General features: G+C 37.0%; 1 protein-coding gene across 26 annotated transcripts in view; it reads right to left on the bottom strand.

Annotated features, from left to right (window-relative positions):
- The window catches only part of PARD3 (par-3 family cell polarity regulator), a 572,731-nt gene that overhangs the window by 219,432 nt on the left and 332,930 nt on the right, over positions 1-20,369 (bottom strand). For 16 of the 26 annotated variants that reach the window (XM_069546411.1, XM_069546421.1, XM_069546415.1 and 13 more), the window contains 4 exons: positions 18,098-18,226; positions 15,768-15,806; positions 5,946-6,134; positions 4,170-4,340 (listed from right to left, as the gene is read on the bottom strand). In XM_069546411.1, the coding sequence (XP_069402512.1) occupies positions 4,170-4,340; positions 5,946-6,134; positions 15,768-15,806; positions 18,098-18,226 (528 nt within the window). The remainder of the gene's footprint in view (positions 1-4,169; positions 4,341-5,945; positions 6,135-15,767; positions 15,807-18,097; positions 18,227-20,369) is intronic. The other 10 variants (XM_069546413.1, XM_069546409.1, XM_069546410.1 and 7 more) reach the window with 1 other exon arrangement.

The raw sequence follows: 20,369 nt of genomic DNA, 5'->3' as shown, positions 1-20,369 counted from the left end.
CTCAAAAGCAACCAATGATATTTTCATCCTAGTTTTCCCAGTTCTAGATTTCCATATAAATTAAATAATGTTGATAATAATAATAATATTAGTAACAGTATGAAAAATTAATAATCCCAATTGATATCAGCTTATTCATTGCTGTAAAAATGCCTGCTGGGATGATTAACAAGAGCTTATTAAATCTATAGGCCAAGTTGAGAGAACTGATACTTCAATGGTACTGAATCTGCTAATCATGTATCACTCCACTAATTTCGATCTAACTTAATTCTTCAGCAATGTTTTATAGAATTATGAGTACAGAGACTATCTGCATTGTTCAATTCATCCCAAAGTATTTTACAGTTTTTGATACATAGAACAGGATCAGCTTGCTTTGTGGGAAGACGGGCTTTACTGCAGTGTAAACAAAATGGGTTGAGGAGGAGATCCTTCAGGGAGCGGCAGCACAGAGGCCTGCTAGGTGACTGGGCAACTGCAGGGGATGGAGGAGATTCGGGGAGGAGAGATTCCAGAGGAGGAGGTGACAGAGACAAGAAAGGCATCTGAGAGGTCAGGGTCACCCCAGATCCCCAGCTTCAATTGAAGAAACAGTAGAGCTGTTTCTTCGGGGAAGGACAAAGGTAGGTGAAGAGCTCGAGGAGGAACTCAAGGAGGAAAAAGCAGAGGTGCCTCAGAGACGCACCAGTAGACGTCTCCACTGAAGAGGGGGTCTGGAACTAGAATAGGGCCCTGAGATGGTAACGCGATCACAGGATTCATCACAACGAACACAGTACCCGAACACCAGGGAACAAAGGTCTCCCAGGGAGCGTGTGCAGAAGACACAGCCTAGGAAACGCCCTGAAGACTACTAACCAATAAAGGAATAGGCAGAAGAGAGCAACCTTAGAGGAGACAGAAGGGCCAGACTGAAGTAGGAGAAAAACGGAGAGAATTGACAGGAAAGGATTCAAGAACGAGGCAGCGTTCACAGACTCCTGAGAAGTGAAGAGGAAGAGACTGAGGAACATCTTCTAGAAAATATCTCAAATGTGCTGTACAGAAACAAAGAACAGAGAAGTGCAGGGGAAGATGTACCTAGGGCAACGAGTTGCTGATTTTTTTTTTTTTTTTTTAAATCTTTGGCCATACCACACAGAACGTGAGATCTTAGTTCCCTGACCAGGGATCAAACCTGCACCGCCTGCTTTGGAAGCCCCAAATCTTAATCACAGGACTCCCAGGGAATTCCGCAGAGTTGCTAATTTGTAAAGAAAACATATTGAGATAGCACACAGCACTTCCCACATATAAGAGAGGGCAAGGAAAGATGTGCCAAAGCACAAAAGATGAGCTTTTTGCAAATTTTCATCTTCTCTAGCTTGAAATTAAGTATGCAAACCCTTGATTTAAAGATGAGTCAGTGAAATAAAGTTCTGTGATACTGTCCAAGGCCGGACTACACAGCTGATGGATAGACCCAGAAGGAGGGAACTTAGCACATTATTCTGGGTTGAGGTTCATGCATGACAAGACACGCTCTGGTTACATCAATATTTACGGTAACATAATTTACACAAACCCTCTCAGTAATTCAGGGAGATGTTTCTCCAAAGGTAATATATAATATAAGTACAACAGCAGCAAAATCATGTCTTAAGACTTATGGGAAGCTGAAATGAGCTCTTCTGTCTTCATATAATTCTTTAGTTAAATCCTGTCAGTACAAAAGGCTTTTCACTGGTATTACAAAGAGAACACAGCACTCGAGATAAGATTTTTTTTTATCTAATTGCTTTATAAGCTTACTCTATCCTAAGAAATAGTAATAACCAGCAATGTATGAAAGTGATACCATAAAGAATATTGAATATTAAAGTCTATTACTGCATACTGCCACTGTTCCCTTACTTAAATCATTTTCATTCACATAAATTCATATGCAGAAGTGAATGAGACACAAAGATATTGTGGTGGGATTTCAATTCCATGCATCTTACAGGGTGACAGGGGATCAAATCAGTGCCTTTATCAAAATATTTTCAGGCTAGTACAGGTTTGTTTGGGGAACAAGAGGGAATCACCTGAATCAGATGAAAGCATGTCTAGATTCAGGATGCTGACCTTGGGTCTGTTTCTTACAGTCAAAGTGCCCATGGAATATTTCAATGCTTTTCTCTGAAGGAAAATTTTGAGACGGTGATAACAATATGATATATTGACCAGGAGAACATCCAGGGATGGAACCCCCATCAGTTCTGTTTGTTTTTTATTTGCACTGGGTCTTAGTTGCAGCACGTAGGATCTAGTTCCCTGACCAGGAATCGAACCCAGACCCCCTGTGCTGGGAGACTGGAGTCTCAGTCACTGGACCACCAGGGAAGTCCCCCAGGGTTTTTATTCACCGCTATACCCCCAGAACCTAACACATTTTCTCAGTGAGCATCTGTCTAATGGATACAGTCTTAGCGAAAATCAAATTCTTTCATTTTTGAAAAAGACCTAATAAAGAACAATGTATCTTGTGAACTAACTGTGGAGATAGCTCTTTACAGGACTTACGTTTAAAACATCAGGGAATGATTTGGAAACCAATAAAAATTACCATTCAAGAAAATCAATCCAGTAGCCTCGCATTTATATCGGAGAAGGCAATGGCAACCCACTCCAGTACTCTTGCCTGGAAAATCCCATGGATGGAGGAGCCTGGTAGGCTGCAGTCCATGGGGTCGCTAAGAGTCGGACACGACTGAGCGACTTCACTTCTTTTCACTTTCATGCATTGGAGAAGGCAATGGCAACCCACTCCAGTGTTCTTGCCTGGAGAATCCCAGGGATGGCAGAGCCTGCTGGACTGCCGTCTATGGGTTCGCACAGAGTTGGACACAACTGAAGCGACTTAGCAGCAGCATTTATATTCATCATAAAAAAGCTAATGTTTTACTTTCATAGTTTTCCACTATGAGGTTTCTAGTTAAGGTGACACTCTTCTCTTGCTGTCGTGGAAATTAACTTGTTAATTAACATTAAGTCATTCTTCATTTGGAAAATAAAAATGTAAAAGTAAGTCTGTGGTCGATAATTTTTCAAAAATTGGTCACCTCTCCACTAACTACCCCCTGAGCTCAAAGGTATGTTGCAAAATCCAGTTGTGTTAACTGACTGGATGAGCCATCATCATGACCTGAAAAGCTTTCTTTATATATTAAACACAGATTTTAAAATTAAGAAAAACACCTAAGCAGGTTAGGTATACTTTCCAGTTTGTGCAATTTGCTAAACATTTTCTCTTAGCTGATTTAAAAGTATGGGGAGTTGAACATCAGTAAAGAGAAAAACAACAAATAATACTTTCAGCAAGCAGGTCCCACCTCTTTCCTATAGATGGCACATACTTCATAAAATGTCTTTAAAATATCGTTTGGCTTTTTTTCAGGTTCTAATATTTATTAACAAACCTATATTTAATTCCCTTTAAATTTTCAAATGCTCTGCTATTGAAACATAAGTAGTATGTTTCTACTTGGTATGTTTTTGCTATCTGGGAAAACAAAAGCTCACGTCCTTCGGGAAAGAAAACCTTCCCACTCACACCTGGTTAGACACAGCACAGGTGCAGAACCCACCATGGTTTCATGTAGCAGATATCACTGAAAAGCAGGTTCTCCAGAGGAAAATGCCCAGCCCTATAGTAAAGGACGAAGCAGGCCAGGCGTGGGAAGGGAGGCTCCCACTTCTGACCGTCACAAAAGAAACAGACTCTCCCCCTTGAGGGACTTTGCAAGAAGCACCCAGTCTAGATAAGCAAGGGAACAAGCAATCGTTGCTTTGATGTTTCTCCCTCCTGGTTCAACACTGCTGAACAGCAGAGAAACTGCACTCTGAGCAGGAGTGTGCGGCTCTGTTTTCAAGGTGTGAATCCTGCTAAACAAAGGCGCCTTCCAGATCCCGGCAGTAACTGTTGAGGTGGCAATAGAAATATTACAGCATGCTCAGGAATATTTTGATCACAGAATGAAGAAAATAAATCACAATCTAATGACAATGAAATAAACTCTAGCCACCAGAGATAATTGAGAATCTTTTGAGGCAAAGCCCAGGGACCTGTAATTCTTCGTCCAGTGTTAGGACAGAATTTGGTCCTGTGGCCATTTCAGATGCCTTTTGTCTTTCTCATCCTTTACCTCAGTGCATTTGCTTATTCTCCTCGCCACAATGAGCTGGATCATTCCTCGCTTGTTCCCTTCAGTGGACATGGACCTCCGGAGGGTTTCCATGGCATCCTGGTTTGTCTTGCCCAACAGGGATTCTCCATTCACTGCTATCAGTTGATCATTCACCCGAAGCCTCCCATCCTGGGAAGGGAGCAGGTAAAAATAAGTGCCATTAAATAGTCTGTGATAAAAGAAGCTGCTTTCCCCTTCGTTAAAAAAATAAAATGAAAACAAAGCAAAAAGACAAAAAAAAAAAAAAGTGTGTGTGTGGGGGGGCGCTTTAACACTAATGGATTATGCCCAATTGAACACTAGCATAATAATGTGTAAGCAGCCCTTGCAGCCTGTGTCTACTTCAATCATTTATACATTTGTAAATCAAGTCATTATCATAATCTGTTTACCAAAATAGCATACTAATTCAAAGGACACAAAGTGATTACTTTCCTGCTTCCACAGACACCCAGAGAGGTTATTTACAACCCAAGACATGCAAAAGCTCCAGGCTATTAGACAATTGCGGAGAAGAGCAGCAACCCCCCCCCCCCCCCCAACAGACAGCCAGGACATTTTCTCTCCTCTGGGAAACAGAAGTGACCCATGAGAAGCGAAGGGAGAGAAGAGGGAGGGATTAACCTTTCCCGTCAGGCAGGTCTGTGCCAGAACCTGAGCTAAGTCTCTGCAAAGATAATCTTCATTTCACTAGCATGAACCTGGGCTGTGAACTCGGAGATCAAAAATGAGGAGCTGAAGATAAGACTTTCATCCCCAAATGGCACATCACTGAGATTTCACCTGTTGTTTGATCCTGTTTAGGTTATTAGGCAAAAACCCAGAAAACATTTAAGTGTTACAGGGGATCAGAATACGCCACCCCAAAACACACCACTTTGGCATAAGGATTATTCTCAGTGGAAGGCAAGTGAGAAATGTCAGACACAGAGAAAGGGCTCTGTCCTCGCTGCCTCTGGCTGAACCCAGGGGAGAAGGTCCTTGCTGTGAAGATGTCAGGTCTCTTCTCTCTCACCTGGAAGTGGAGGGCGACCCTCACACAGAGACAGAGACTTACTGAGATGAGTCCTCAGAAACAAACCTATAAAAGGAGACTTTTCTTCCAGGGGTTCCTTTCAGAGGTTTACCATCCCACAGCTGACTGCAGCTGGAAGCCCAATCCAGTCTTTCTAATCCCTACTCTAAAACTTACCACCATTTGCTAAAATGGTATGAGAGTGAGTGAGTGAAGTCGCTCAGTCGTGTCCGACTCTTTGCGACCCCGTGGACTGTAGCCCACCAGGCTCCTCCACCCATGGGATTCTCCAGGCAAGAATACTGGAGAGGGTTGTGATTTCCTTCTCCAGGGGATCTCCCCAACCCAGGGATCGAACCCAGGTCTCCCGCATTGCGGGCAGATGCTTTAACCTCTGAGCCACTAGGAAGCCCAAATGGTATAAAATGGAAGCTAAAATGGTATACAAGCTTCTAAATCTAACGCTTCCTTAGGTTTTCACTTCTTCCTGGGGAGTCCCATACACATAAAATTGGAAATTTTACCATCAGTAAAATTTGTAAACTTTTTCTTCTGTTAATCTGTTTTTTATCGGTTTACTTCACAGGCCACAGAAATGAACATATATAGGGAAGAGGGATGATTTCACCCCAACCACTTAAATGTTTCCAAGGAATAGGGCTATAAATTAAACACTTTTGTGAGTGCACACAAGCTTGATAAGACTGACATTGGCTTACTTTCGATGCTGCTCCTCCATTGATAATGGACTTGACGAAGATTCCCAAATCTGCGTGGTTCTCTTTCGACCGGTTACCTTTGACACTGACGCCAAGACCAGCAGATCCTGAGTCATTCAGCGGAACTTCAAACGTCAGAAATTCCCGGGTGCCGTCAGGCGTGAGAACAGTATCCTCATCTTCTGCTTTCTAACAGGAAACAAAATTGCACAGTTATATTCCAATGTTTCTGTTCTTTTGAAGGACTGCTAATGAGCAGTTCTTTCATCGTAACAGGCACAGTATTTCCACGGAAGTTCCACAACAGGATGCATAACAGCACACACTGCACCCCCTCCAGATGATTCCTGGAGCCAGCTGCTAATATTTTTATGTGACACTTGTTTCGATATCGAAACAAACCTAAACCAGATTCTGAGAAATACAGGAGAAAAAATGAAGCAGAAGGACTAAAGACATGTAGACCCTTAGAGTTTTGGTCTGTTTTTCTTTTTCGGGGGGGGTTTTCATCTGTTTATATATTCTAAACCACAGGAGAAAAACCAGAAACAGCAGGCAATCAAAATAAATAAACATAACTCATTGGTCTCTTTGTTTTTCCCTAGGAATTTTCAGTGTCATTAATAGATTAATGGTCATTAAGGGTGTATCATTTTATTCTCAAACAACAACAAATCCTGATAATACAGTCAGCAGAAAAAGGGGTTCATTTTCAGAGAGTTGCTAGAGAGTTTTAACCTTCAACATTTGTGAGACAAAGTAGAGATAAACAACTTTAGAGAGATTTTTTTTTTCCACAGTACTGTATGATACATACTGCAGCTGGTGGATAGTATTCAAGCAATATTATTTAATTAAAGAGTTGTATATGCCGACCTTGATTTTGTAATAGTAGACATCAAGTGCCTAAGAAGACTGCTGCAGAACCCAACACATTGCAGATGCACAAACTTTGCCCAGCTCCTCCCCAAAAGCAAGGAGCAAGTGAATGCTTTAGGTATACCTGATTAAAGGCAGTGTGATGACATACAAGTATTTGGACACTGGGAGAGAACGTCCTCTGCCTTCTGTAATCCTTGGTAGTGTTCCCAACTGTACGCTGGCCATCTAGACATAGGGCACAAGTTCTCTGAATCACAACTAAATGCCTCATCTAAGCTTACAAGTTTTCCTCCTTCTCTTTTCATACTTTTGGAATATTTCTCCTGCATCCACCTAGTCATTCACACTGAGATTATCAAAATACGCTTGAAGAATGGTTAAACATCTAATGGTACTTAATGAGGCTGGACTATAAGGCACGCTTTGAGGATTGCACTTTTAAGAACTGTTCAGTTACATATGTGTAAGCCTACTGCAGAGCAATGGAACTGTGGGTAGACTTCAGTTTTTTTCTTTGCATCACAACAAATTTTTTAAAATTTTCTAATAATTATCAAAATTAACATAATAATATAATTGTTAAAAGACATTTGGAAAGTTAACATGCAATCTGAGATATCTCAATCAGATGAAATAATTTTTGAAGTACAGAGTTTATCAGTAAGAGTCTTTTTTTAGATTATCATAATACAAGAGGTACATTATCCAAATCCACAATAATGTGATTTTTTTGTTGTTTCTAACTTACTAATAGTCAATGCTAACACTCTGTGTGCCATCTGGAAAGATAGCCTCAAAGTTATCAGGACAAGGTATGTTTAAAAAAAAAACTCTAATATGTTAAAAATATGAAAATTATATAATAAAGAATATTTTTAAAAGAACTTGAGAAGATATAGAGGGATAGTATGTTAACTATACAAAGTACCAAAATCAAAATAAATCCTATACCTGTGCATTATAAAAGCCTTCTTACATTTAAAATACTCCCGGAGAATAATTACAGCTCAAATAAAAATCAATGGATTGGGGAAAAATAAACATTATACTCTATTAAAATACTGACATCATATTTACTATGCAAAAGTATCTTTATATATTTGTTTTGCTCTATAAATTTTATTTTCATCCATATGGTTCAAAACAATTGGAGAACATAAATAAAAACCTTGCATGAATGAACATAGCTACCTCAATATAAAATGTTTCTGATGTTTGAAATACAAAATCATACCAGAACACAACAGAGCCCTTCTAATTTAAATTCAGAGGAAACTGAAAGATAAAATTCACTTTGTGAATCAGAACCAGTACTTACATTCCTGGGAAAATTGCATTTGAAAAGACACAGAAACCAAAGACAGTCCCTTACAAGGGCACTTTTAAGTCTGATCATTCACTGCATTTATTTGCCTCAAATCTGGAAGCTTCTTAATTGTCACTTACTGATTTGTAGCTTCAGTTTGATTTTTTAATGTTTACTTAATATATTGACATTTCCATAATGTTCTACTAAGACTTAAAATTTTCATTTTTCTTCTACTCGAAAAATCAAGATAAGGAGCTGACTGAATACGTGAACAGAAATTTTAATCAAGTTCAAATCATTTCCTGACATGTTGCCCTGCTCCGAACCTGTTTTAAAGGAGACTGTATTCTCCATGGAAAAGTTTCATTTCTTATGAAAACTGCAGGATGGGAGTTTAATACTCTTTCCCAGCTTTCTTATCGAGTCTTAAGTCATTATTGTCATTAAAAACATTTAAGTGAGAGATTGTACTTTTCATTTGATACTGTATTATTAATCCATTTCGCTCTTGACATAAGACTGAAATTAACATCAGTTTTTAGAACTTAATTCTCCAGAAGCAAAATGTTTTTTAAAAATTTGCTCTTCAAAAACTATTTCAAAGTCTACTTTATACAGAATTTTTCCAAAAATCTTACTAGTAATGGGATCTCTTCATTCTGATACAAGGAGAAGCTAATTTTCTATCATCTTCAACTGTTACTCCATCCAGATTCTGTACTGTATCAACTGTTTCTTGAGTCAAGATTTTTCGTAAAGAAACACAATAAATATTTTGTTTCCCTTTAATTTGCTCCTTAAGCCATTTGGACATGAATGTCACTCAAATACACATCATGTCCCTCATATGCACACGTGATTTTTTTCTATCAGTACAATCTGGCATGTTTTCCCTTAGCCATTACTCCATAGGCATTTTTGCCTTCTAATGCCCAGGAAAAAAGAGCATTTTTGCTAAGCATATTAGAAACAGAAAACTTAATGTATAGGCAGTATGAAGGCTATTTATTTTCCCACTAATCCTCAGGATGGCAGAATAGATGCACACATATGTGCAGCAAGACAGAAAAACAGCCACAAGAGATCTGCACTAAAGCCTAGTTTTCCTTTCTGCCCCAAACAACAGTCCCAATAGCCGAGGGGACAGAGCTGGCCCACAGGCCACTCTGAGCCTGCAGTTAATTTGCAAACTTGCTAGCAAGGAAGTAGAAGTTGATTATATTATGTGGCCAAAACATGATCATTGGACAGCGATTAGCGCTAGGATGCGGAAGACAGGCAGGGCCAAAAATTTTATGATGAATCTTACAAAATAAGTACAGCATCATATTCTCATGCCTAACTTGAGTTTTCATACAAGTTAAAGACAGAATACACTAATTCAACATCTAGAGTTTAAATAATATGCAAGTATAGCAGACAAATAATAACCATTTACAGTTTTAATCAAGAGCAGGATTTTTTAAAGTAAGAGATGGTTCTGTGTTTATATTTTTTGCACAAAGGAATAACTCTACAGTTTAAGCTATAGATTTTATTTTACCCCATATGCAAGATGAATGTTTATGCATGATATTTGGGCTGATACTTTAAGGTTAATTCCTCTTATTAGCAAAGTTAAAATGCCACATCTGGTTTTATGTGCTCTTTTCTGATTCAAACAGTAGACCTAAAATAAATAACATTTAAAAAATTTTTTAATGTTTTGCTTGATGCTACAAATACTGAGGAAGGAAAAAAAAAGGTTTTGTACTGTTGTTAATCTGTAATGTGAAGTCAGAAAAATCATTTCTCCAAGAAACCCCACAAACCCAAATTGAGGGACACTCTCAAAGTAATTTGCTCTTCAAAAATGAAAACCAAAGATAAACTGAAGAAACACTCTTGATTAAGAAAGACTAAAGAGACATGACAACGAGATGCCAGGCGTGATTGTACAGTGGAAACGGGACCAGAATCTGAGGCATATGTATCCATTCGTTTGTTCACGTCTGCACACCGTGAAGGACACTAACTGAGACATCAGGTGATACGACTCTGCTAAGTCACTGCTGACTTCATGGCTTGATGACTATAACCTGGTCACATGCAAAATGTCATTCTTTAGGATGCACACACTGAAAGGTTTACAGATGAAGGGGAATTACGTCTACAGTTTATCTCAATTCTGAAACAAATTACACAATGGAAAGGAAAGATGCAGATATTAGAGGGAGGGGGAGGGAAGAATGGAAGAAAATTACATATCAAATGTGGTTAAATATTAACAAAAGGACAAATATACTGGTGCTCCTCAGGCTATTCTCGAAACTTTTCTGAAAGAATGATGTTTTAGAATAAAAATTACACATAGTAATTAATCCAGAATAGTATTGCTATATCTAAAACAGTCATTTTTAAAACAAACATATTTTTACTACCAAAATAACCTTTAAAATGATCTGAGTTCAATAGCAAAAAAAAAAAAAAAAAGAATAAATTTCAAAGATAATTTTTATCACTATACCATTAACGGAAGACAATAAAAAATAACTAAGATATATTTCCCAAGGGAAAATACACCAAACATTAGGAAACCTTTAACTTACTTTAGTGAAAGTAGGGAATTTCAAATGACTCCCCTAAAAATAGATACAGATTCATTATACAAAATCATTACTATTTTTGTAAGATCAGGAAAATATCATTCTATCCCAATCTTGGAATAAGATTGTTTTAAAGTAAGTTTGAATCATTTGAATTGAAAAGTATTTTACTGAATCATGACTTAAAGCTTGAGTACTTAAAGCACTAGAAATAGCACATATTTTATAAAATTATTTGTGATAATAGCAACATTTGATGGTCAAAGCCAAACTATTATGATTAATTTAACATATGATTAACATATGATTAGGTTAACATATGATTGATGTGTGATTATAGAAATTTTCAACAAAAACTCAAATTAGAGAATTTTGTATTCTTCCATCAGTGTTAGCCAGGAGAGGCCATGTTTGATGATCAGAAATGTTTGATGATCAGTTTCTCCCAAAGAATTTATACAAGGCTTTGAATGAAGAAGTACTAACCCATAATTCAACCCCCATTAGGCTCGCTATGTGCTTTGTCTTACTTTGGGCTATTTTTTCCCCAGCTTTCTTGAGATATATTTGACATGTAACATTGTAAACTTAGGATGTACAAAGTGTTCATTTGATACATTTATATATTGCAAAACAATCAACAGCATAGTTTAGCTAACACACCTCCATCACCTCACAAAACTACAGTTTTGTGGTGAGAACATACAACAGAGTATTATTAGCTATGATCACCATGCTCTACATTAGACCTCCAGAATTCACTCATCCTATGAACAGCAGAAGTCTGTACCCTTTGTCCAGTATCTCCTTTCCCTCACTCTCCTGATCCTCCAGTCCGCCAGCTTATCTCTGTCAGTGTGCAGGTCTTTCATCTCCTCGGTTAAATTTCTTCCTAAGTATTTTTTTTGATCCTATTATAAATGGGATCATTTTCTTACTTTACAGTGGGGTCAACATGGTAGGCTCTACTTGATCCACCACAGCCATTAATTAATAAGCCTATGGCCAGACTTACTGATAAGCTCATTAATTTTCCAGATCAAGATTAAAACCTATCAGTTAGCTTATCCTCAAATTTCCTCAGTGTATCCTTGCAGCTTCTACAGGGAGATGCCCCTGGCTCTGCAAGGGATCCTAAGTGGAGATTCCATGCATGTTAAATTTTTGACCTTTAAGCATGTTTCATATCTTATCCATATGCTCTAGTATCATCTCTAAAAACTGTTATTTTCTAAAGCCCTACTTATATCCAGTAGCTCTGAATTTGTTTTACATACAATGATATTCTTACATGATCTTAAGAAGAGTTCTTGGGGGCCTTCCTAAAGCAGTTTTGCACTGTCCTTTAAAGCCCAAGGAAGAAATTGGTACTTTGGTAAGTTAAGGCCTAAGAGCCTGCAGGTAAATTCACTACTTCTTGTGATGCTTAATTTTGTGTCTATTTGGAAGGTGTTTTGGGATAAGATTAACATTTAAATTTGTGAATCTGAATAAAACAGATTACCTTCCATATCATCTAATCAGTTAAAGAAGAACAGAAAGATAGGCCTGCCTGAGCAAGGGGGATGCTCAAGCAGACTGTCTCTGAACTTCATCTACGCTGTGGACTCTCCTAGGTCTCTGCTGGCCCACAATGCAGACTTTGACTTCCCAGCCTTCATAATCACACAAACCCATATCTTATAATGAGTCTCTCTATAACTATCTATACATCCCATTGGTCCTGTTTCTCTGGAGAACCCTGGCTAATACATACGTGTATTATCTTGTCCAACCTGGATGAGCACAAAACTAAACTGTCAAGTGAAGAAACTTCCCAAAGGCAAGGAGTTTGTTCAAGTCATGGAATAAGTGACCTTGCTGCTGCTGCTACTGCTGCTAAGTCACTTCAGTTGTGTCCAACTCTGTATGACCCCATAGACAGCAGCCCACCAGGCTCCTCGGTCCCTGGGATTCTCCAGGCAAGAACACTGGAGTGGGTTGCCATTTCCTTCTCCAAAGCGTGAAAGTGAAGTCGCTCAGTCGTGTCTGACCCTCCACGACCCCATGGACTGCAGCCCACCAGGCTCCTCCATCCATGGGATTTTCCAGGCAAGAGTACTGGAGTGGGATGCCATTGCCTTCTCCAAGTGACCTTGAGCCTATGCTAAATAATTCAGCTTTTCATCCAATTTTGAATGGATAACCTAAAACTCAGTAGGGTTTCCAGCTACCCATTCTGGCTAATTAAGACAAAATTTAGAATATGTACAAGAATCCCAAGTCTCAGACATTTAAAAGGTCTATCAGCCATTGGTACAGCTTGGCTCATCTACCTAAATGACCTTTTTTACAATTTCTAAGACTTAATCGGTTCTGGGAGTCATTATAATCAACTAATTGGGCTTTAGGGCATTCCATTCTCAAGGTGCTCACAAACACCTGAAAGTTTAACGAATATAATGTCAGAGAACTTCACTACGTGAATGAATTTAAGACTTGCCACCAAAAGGTAGAGAGAGACCCTGAAAGCCAATTTTTAAACTGTAATTTTAACATAAAATCTCTAACAGCCCCAAATGGTTTTGCCTATCAAAATTAGAAAGAGAGACCCAGGTGTGAGACGACCAAAGAAAGAACAATAAACCGAAAACAAAACATTTAGACCAAAAAAAAAAAAAAAAAAAAACCAACCCTTTACCTTTCTTTACCTAGCTTGGAAAAACCCTTATCAGAAACCATTTCCATTTCCATCTCAAGTCGATTCACATACGCACATACCATCTCTTTTGTTCAGGGGCCTGAATGGGTATTGGCTCTGGCATCTATCATGACCACAAAAGGTTTGGGGTGAGGCACAGAATAGAAGGCACCTGGGCATTCTCAATGGAATACCACCTTTAAAGCCGAGGCCGCTTCTTCCCAGTGGTGATCGAAAACTTCAGAGCTAATCCTCAGTTTCCACACCAGGACTGATTACATGTTTCAAAAGAACACGCTGATCTTATGGTATCGTTCTCCATCTCAGATCATCTTAGGCATTAACAGATACAGCTTATTTGTGACGCCATTCACTTTTCCAAAAAGTTCTATGATATTAAGGTTCCAAACACCAAACAGTGGTTCTTCACCCAAGGAACACACTGCAAAATACTTCCTGCTTTTAGTATCTATCTTGCAACTCTTTCATGGTGCAGTTATTGCTATACAAGTTTTTTAATACATATTAATCAGACCCATCAGTCTGCTCTCTTAGGACATTTTGACTTTGTCATGCCAGGACAACCATTCACTAGCCAAATTTAACAGAAATTTTTCACATATTTCCTCAATACTTTTTGGTATGTTTTTAGATTTAATTTAATAATCAGTTGAGATTTATTTTTTATGGTGAATAAAAAGGAATCTAAATTTTTTTTTTACAAAGGAATCTAACTTTTTTAAGTCAATGGCCAATTGTTCTAAATACTAAATAAACCACTATTTTGAAATGCCTCCTTTAACAAACATGTGCACACATGTAAACACTGGGACCGCTTCCATCATCAATGTGTTTAAATTATCTACTTGTCTGTTCCTACAACAACATCATGCTATTTCAATGCTTAGCTTTATAATGCATTTTGCTAGCATTGTTGTTTGTTAAAATAGGAAATAAAAAAGACATTCTTAAGCCCTACTTGATTCTTTAGAATTAATTTGTCTGATTTTGCCTCAACCTACCCCACCCACAACCACACACACACACACACACACACACACACACACACACACACACACTACTGTGATTTTGATTAACTATCACAGACCTATTGATTTAATGGATAAAAAATGGAGGCTATGAATTTCCTATAACCTATACTTATAAACGTGTAATATTCCCCAGCTTGTTTCCTGACCCTTGTCAAAAGTCTGATTACTCATCCATTTTTTGTAACAATGGAATATTTGAAAATGATATTTTGCTTTTTTATTAGGTTCAAAGTTGTCTGGCTATGTGTCAATGAAAATTAAATTATACTATATTTTAATAGTGCTAATTATGTCATCCAGATTCAAATATTCATGTTAGACATATTATTTGTCTAGCATGCCAAATTTGGAAAAATACATACCCACTGTAGATATGGTTTTGCAAATTTTCATTTTCTTCACAAGGGTTTGACAATGACATGTTTTTGTGCTGTGATGTTTAATGGATAAACTATCCTGTCTGTTAGATTTTCTACTGGATGATATCATGTGTCAATATAAAATACCCTCTCTTTTTTTCCCCATGTAGTGCATTCACATATACAAAAAGATAAGCTTAGAAACTAATATGGCAATTCTTTCTCTTTCATTATGTTAGTACTGCCTGCCTATTATTTTATTTTCATCCTATATTAAGATTTGTCTTCTAAACACCTATTTTTGCATTTTAATCAAAGCTGTGAAAACTTACTTCTGTTAGGAGAATTTTTAGTCCCATATAAAATGTCATAATAACTGATAATAAATTTAAAAATTATTAAATATGTTATTATGACAATATGTTTAGTCTAACTGCTGACATATTTTAGTTTTCCTATTTATGACACATTTTTATGCCTTATAGTCCTATTTTTTTTTACTTGAGTTTTCTTTTTTCATTTTTGTAGCCAGTTATAATATAGCACTTCACAACTCATAAAATACTTTACATATATATATATGTATGTATGTATGTGTCATATACATATATGTGTGTATGTGTGTGTCTTATATGTGCATGTGTGTGTGGGTGTGTGTATATGAAATTACGAAGCTCACCAATTTTAGTCCCTCTTATTACGCAGGTGAATAGGAGAGCCTTTAACATCCATTTTTTAGCCCTGTCTGATCAAAAATAATCATGAAATAGTCTTCATTTGGGGTAGTAGCAATAAGTCACTTAGAGCAAGATCAGTTTATGATTTAATAAATCTATGTAGGATCTATTATGAGCCAGGAAAAGAGAGGACAAGTAACTTCATAATTAATTAGTAAGAAGTTAGTTCAATTTATCTTTCCAACATCTCTGCATCCTGCAAAAGACAAAGCTCTTACCGTTTCTTTTGGAATCTGCATCTGGCTTGGCTCTGCATTCTAGAAGAATTGAAGAAAAACATAAATACAGACTGACCAAAGCCATCTTCAACACACAGGGAGACAAAGCTTTACTTTCAAGGAAAAATTGTTTTTTCTTAAAATCAACAAAATATATAGAAGGTGATCAAATTATGGTTGATATATTACTCTGTCTTGCAAAGTTTCATTGATATGGTTATGTTATCTTGTGTGTGTGTGTGTGTGTGTGTGTGCTGTGGAGGGTGGTTCTTTAAAATTTTTTCTCTAGATGTAAATTTTTAGTTGCTCATTTGGAGTACATCATGAATTTATTACTGGGAGGAAAACAAATCCCACAAAACTGCTTCTCTATTCCTGGCACTGTTTCTAATTTTGTTTTCTAATTTTCCTAACTAAGTCTAAATTATAAAGTATATTGTAATTTGATAGCTAGGCCAGATAATAACAGTCTGAACCACAGTCTGAACCGCAAGCATTATACTTTATAATATTACACAGGTTATAAATGTGATATGGTTTTCATGTACTATAGAGTCGATTTAATTAATATAGTTATATGGTTGACTTACTAAAAAGGTACCTATTGATAAATTTTGCTTTAGACATAGAATTTAAATACAAACACCCCAAAGAAAGGAAAAGTGTTCTGTATCATTTTAAACACCACCCCCCACCTTTAAGTTTTCAGAATTTTCTTTTTTTAAATCTTGTATAGCAGCTGCAATGTGAATAATAAACTGACGGCCTACTGGCTCACTCCTTAATGAAAAGCTCACAAGCAATAAATTAAATAACCAAGAAAAAAAAAAAAAAAGAAGGCAGCAGAAGGGGAAAACAGAAGCCTGGCAGATCAAACTTGGGCCAGGAGAACCTGACTAACCTTAAGCTGGTCTATGCTGGCAGGAACTCAGGAAAGGCTGTAAGAGCAGCAGTTAAGCTTTGGCAACCTAATAATGCCAACTATCACCCAGGCTCAGACACACTGAGGAAGGACTAAAGCTTCATTGCATAGAAAGTTCAGTCTTTTTTTTTTTAAGTGCTCATTTACAATTTAATAGAGACAACTCCAGATTTAGGATCAGGTGGCATTTTAAGCACAAAATTGGATAACAGTGGGGGGAAATGGAAAACTGAATTTAAATTGAGAAATAATGCATTAAACATTTTTAAACAGAAATAAAGAAGTTTTTGTCATTTCTTAAAATCTATTTAAAACACAAGTGTTCAGTTTTCAGCCCTATCACAATCTGAAATTTCCATGAAATCACAGTAAATTGTCAATGTGTGTGTCACCAAGGGATGAGATATTTCCATGACTAAAAGGTATTTGTTTTATAATAAAGGGGAATTTTTACTAACCATGACACATCTATATTTGAAGGATTAGCCTAAGAGAATTAGGGTAATCAGAAGAATTTTGAAACTGCATCCCTAAAACCTACCCACTCTAGTATATATGGATTAATTATTGTTTAGATAAAGCTAAAAGCTATCTGAAAGACAGATTAAATGCCCTAAAATGACCCAACTAGAATATCTTTTGAAATATACCAAATATCACTTGTTTTTGAAGTAAATTGATTTTCCTACAACATCAAAATAAAAAAAATTAAGGTGATTACTTATATTACCAAGAACCATGTCAATTTAATATACATATTTCACTCACACCGATACTGCACAAATACCAGTATCTAATATTTAGATACATTGACATATGTATAAAAAGTGAAATAAATAGTTTGCAAACAAACCCCTTTTCTTTTATGTCATTCCAAATAATGTCTATATTAGGAATTAATGCCCCCAGGGCTTCTTGCATCTCAGGTCTTTTTACTTTCAGTAAGACTATTTAATTAAGGCCCTCTTTTTCATACAACAGTAAGCAAGCATCTTTATTTGGCTTAGCTACATGTACCATGAAAACTTGAAATATGAAAATTTGTCATATGTAGTGGAGAATATGGCAAGCTTTCAACAACAGCCTTTGAAGTGACAGTTATGGAATAATCGACATCTCTGTATTCAATCAGTTCATCTAAAAGTGTTCAGTAATAAACATTTGCTGTCCCAGAAAATATTCCTGCAATTTGATTTTCAAATATTTCTGCATGCAACATTGTGGATATTTATTTCCAAAAGGGAGGAAATGTGAGTAAAGAATGCTTATATTACGTTAAGACTGAAAGATACATAAAATGTAGAAATGGCTTGGAAAATGCTTTAATAAACATTGGCTAGCAGGTAGCTAGCCCAGATCCCTGACTCATGTGTGTCGGAAACCATTCATCTGCTCTGAAGTTACACACCAGTTCCCTTGGGTGGAAGGCATCTTCTTGGCGAAAGACCAGAAGGCTCACAGTCCCTTCCATCTTGGTGCTTCTCAACAAGGAAACAACTTCCTCCTGGGATTTGCCTGCTAGATCGACTCCATTAACCTAAAACAAACAAAAAGTTTTCAGCGATGATACCACGCAAACAGATTAACAGGAGACGAGACACATTCTAGACTGACCATGTCTGCCATGGAACAAGGCTCATTACATGACATATTCTGCCCTGATCTGGTAACCACCAGGCTGCTCGGGCTAACAATGAAAGGCATACCAGCTATCTTGAAGCAAGGCAGGAAACAGTCAATCTTTCAGATCTCATCAATAAATCAAAAGCATAGCCACTAGCACATTAACAAGTAACCAGAGATACAAATATCGCTACAATGCCACATTGACACAAAACTTCCTATTGTTGAACTCAGATTCCATGATGCCCTTATTCATCACAGATTTTCTTATATCAAAATTTAAAAGTGCCACCCTTACAGGGGTAGTAAAACACACTAAAAATATTTTGGTAAAAGCATCTTAGCTTTCATTGAAATGTTATTGAAAATTATGGCAATAACTTTTTATCACTAAATAGCAAACACAGAAGAATCTCTACAAAATAAAAAGAGGGCAAGCAGTATTTCATCTCAAGATTTTTCAATGTTTTAAGAGAATTCTACCAGGAAAACAATAAAGACAGAGATAGATTTTAAACAACTACATCCTGGGGAGTCTCATCATTGTAGAAATTATAATAACATTACCAGCAACAGGACATAGCTAACAGAAATGAGAATGGAAATTTCTTTTAAAAAGTATCCAATACTACTCTTTTTAGACAGAAATAACATTGAGTTAAGGCAATTAAGTGTATCACTTAAATAGTAACATCAAAACTTTTCTGTAGTTAAAATATGTTTTGGAACCTTTCGGTAGTAACAGGTTTAAAGAAAGCAAAAATTTTCTAGATCATTTTTAAAAATTAATCACATGATACTTGTTTTAAATGTACAGGCTTAAAAATATCCAGATACTCAGAAAACTTTTTGCCCATGGAACTGTTGGTATTCTGTAGATATAACTACAGATACTATAAAGTTACGTTAAAATATGCTTGACGGCTAGAGAAAAGAAAGCCTAATTCTGAAGAGGTACAGCTCGCAGGCCCTTCCATTCCTCAAAAGGTAGAGCAAAAGCCTCTCTAATGTGTCACAAGTAAAGTGATTACATGATGAAAGGGAGACACAAAAATAAAGTGATTACCTTCTGCAAAGAAGAAGGCGGCAGTGGGGTGGGGTGGGGGCGGGGTGGTGGGGAGGTGCAGGGAGAGAGGGGGACAAGGGGGACAGGGAAACAGACTGTTTTGTTTTGTTTTTTAGGGGCAAAAAATAACTGGCTCATGTCCCAGATGAGACACTTTCTAAATGAAACAAGCTACAACTACAAATGGGGACTAATATGCACCCTCACTCATAGCCTGAGGACAGGAGGTTCTTTCAGCAAACAATACCTATTTGTACTCAAACCTTTCTTTTTATTGGGCTTCTATCTGTATCCCTTTAAAACATGGTGTCACACTAACAGACAAAGAGGAAAAAGGGAGATTGAAGGAATCTAGGCCTAAAATGCATATGTGGGAAAAAATCTGGAAGCTATTCCTTGGTTTCATTACCTTTCAAAAAATTTTTAGGAGGAGAGCTAGAGCTGGAGAGATTCAAGCTACATATGAGACTACAAGTTAAGGAAAAAGGAAAACATCATAAACATTTACCTTAACATTAGCATATTTTTAAAGTATAGTTAAATTACAATGTTGTATTAATTTCTGATGTACAGCAAAGTGAGTTAGTTATACAGATATATACCTTATTTTTTTAAATAACCTTTTTCAACGCCATGCTCCCCATGCAGAAGGCACAGGTTCAATCCCTGGTTGGGGAACTAAGATCCTACCTGTGCACAGCACAGCCAAAAAAAGAAAATACTCTTTTCCAAAGAGGGCATATATGGATACGTACAGTTGTTTCACTTTGATATACAGTAGACATTAACGTAACAGTGTAAAGCAACTAAATTCCAATGAAAATTTTTTTAAAATAATAAAATAAATACTCTTTTCCATTATAGTTTATCATAAGATATTGAATAGAGTTCTCTGTGTTGTACAGTAGGACCTTGCTGTTTACCCCTTCCATATATTTAACGTTAGTTCTTGAATGCTAGTTAATAATTACAAAACACAGCACTTACCACT

This window comes from Ovis canadensis, chromosome 13 (genome assembly GCF_042477335.2).
Source record: "Ovis canadensis isolate MfBH-ARS-UI-01 breed Bighorn chromosome 13, ARS-UI_OviCan_v2, whole genome shotgun sequence".
NCBI classification, from domain to species: domain Eukaryota; kingdom Metazoa; phylum Chordata; class Mammalia; order Artiodactyla; family Bovidae; genus Ovis; species Ovis canadensis.
This window is presented reverse-complemented; position numbering and strand designations above follow the sequence as displayed.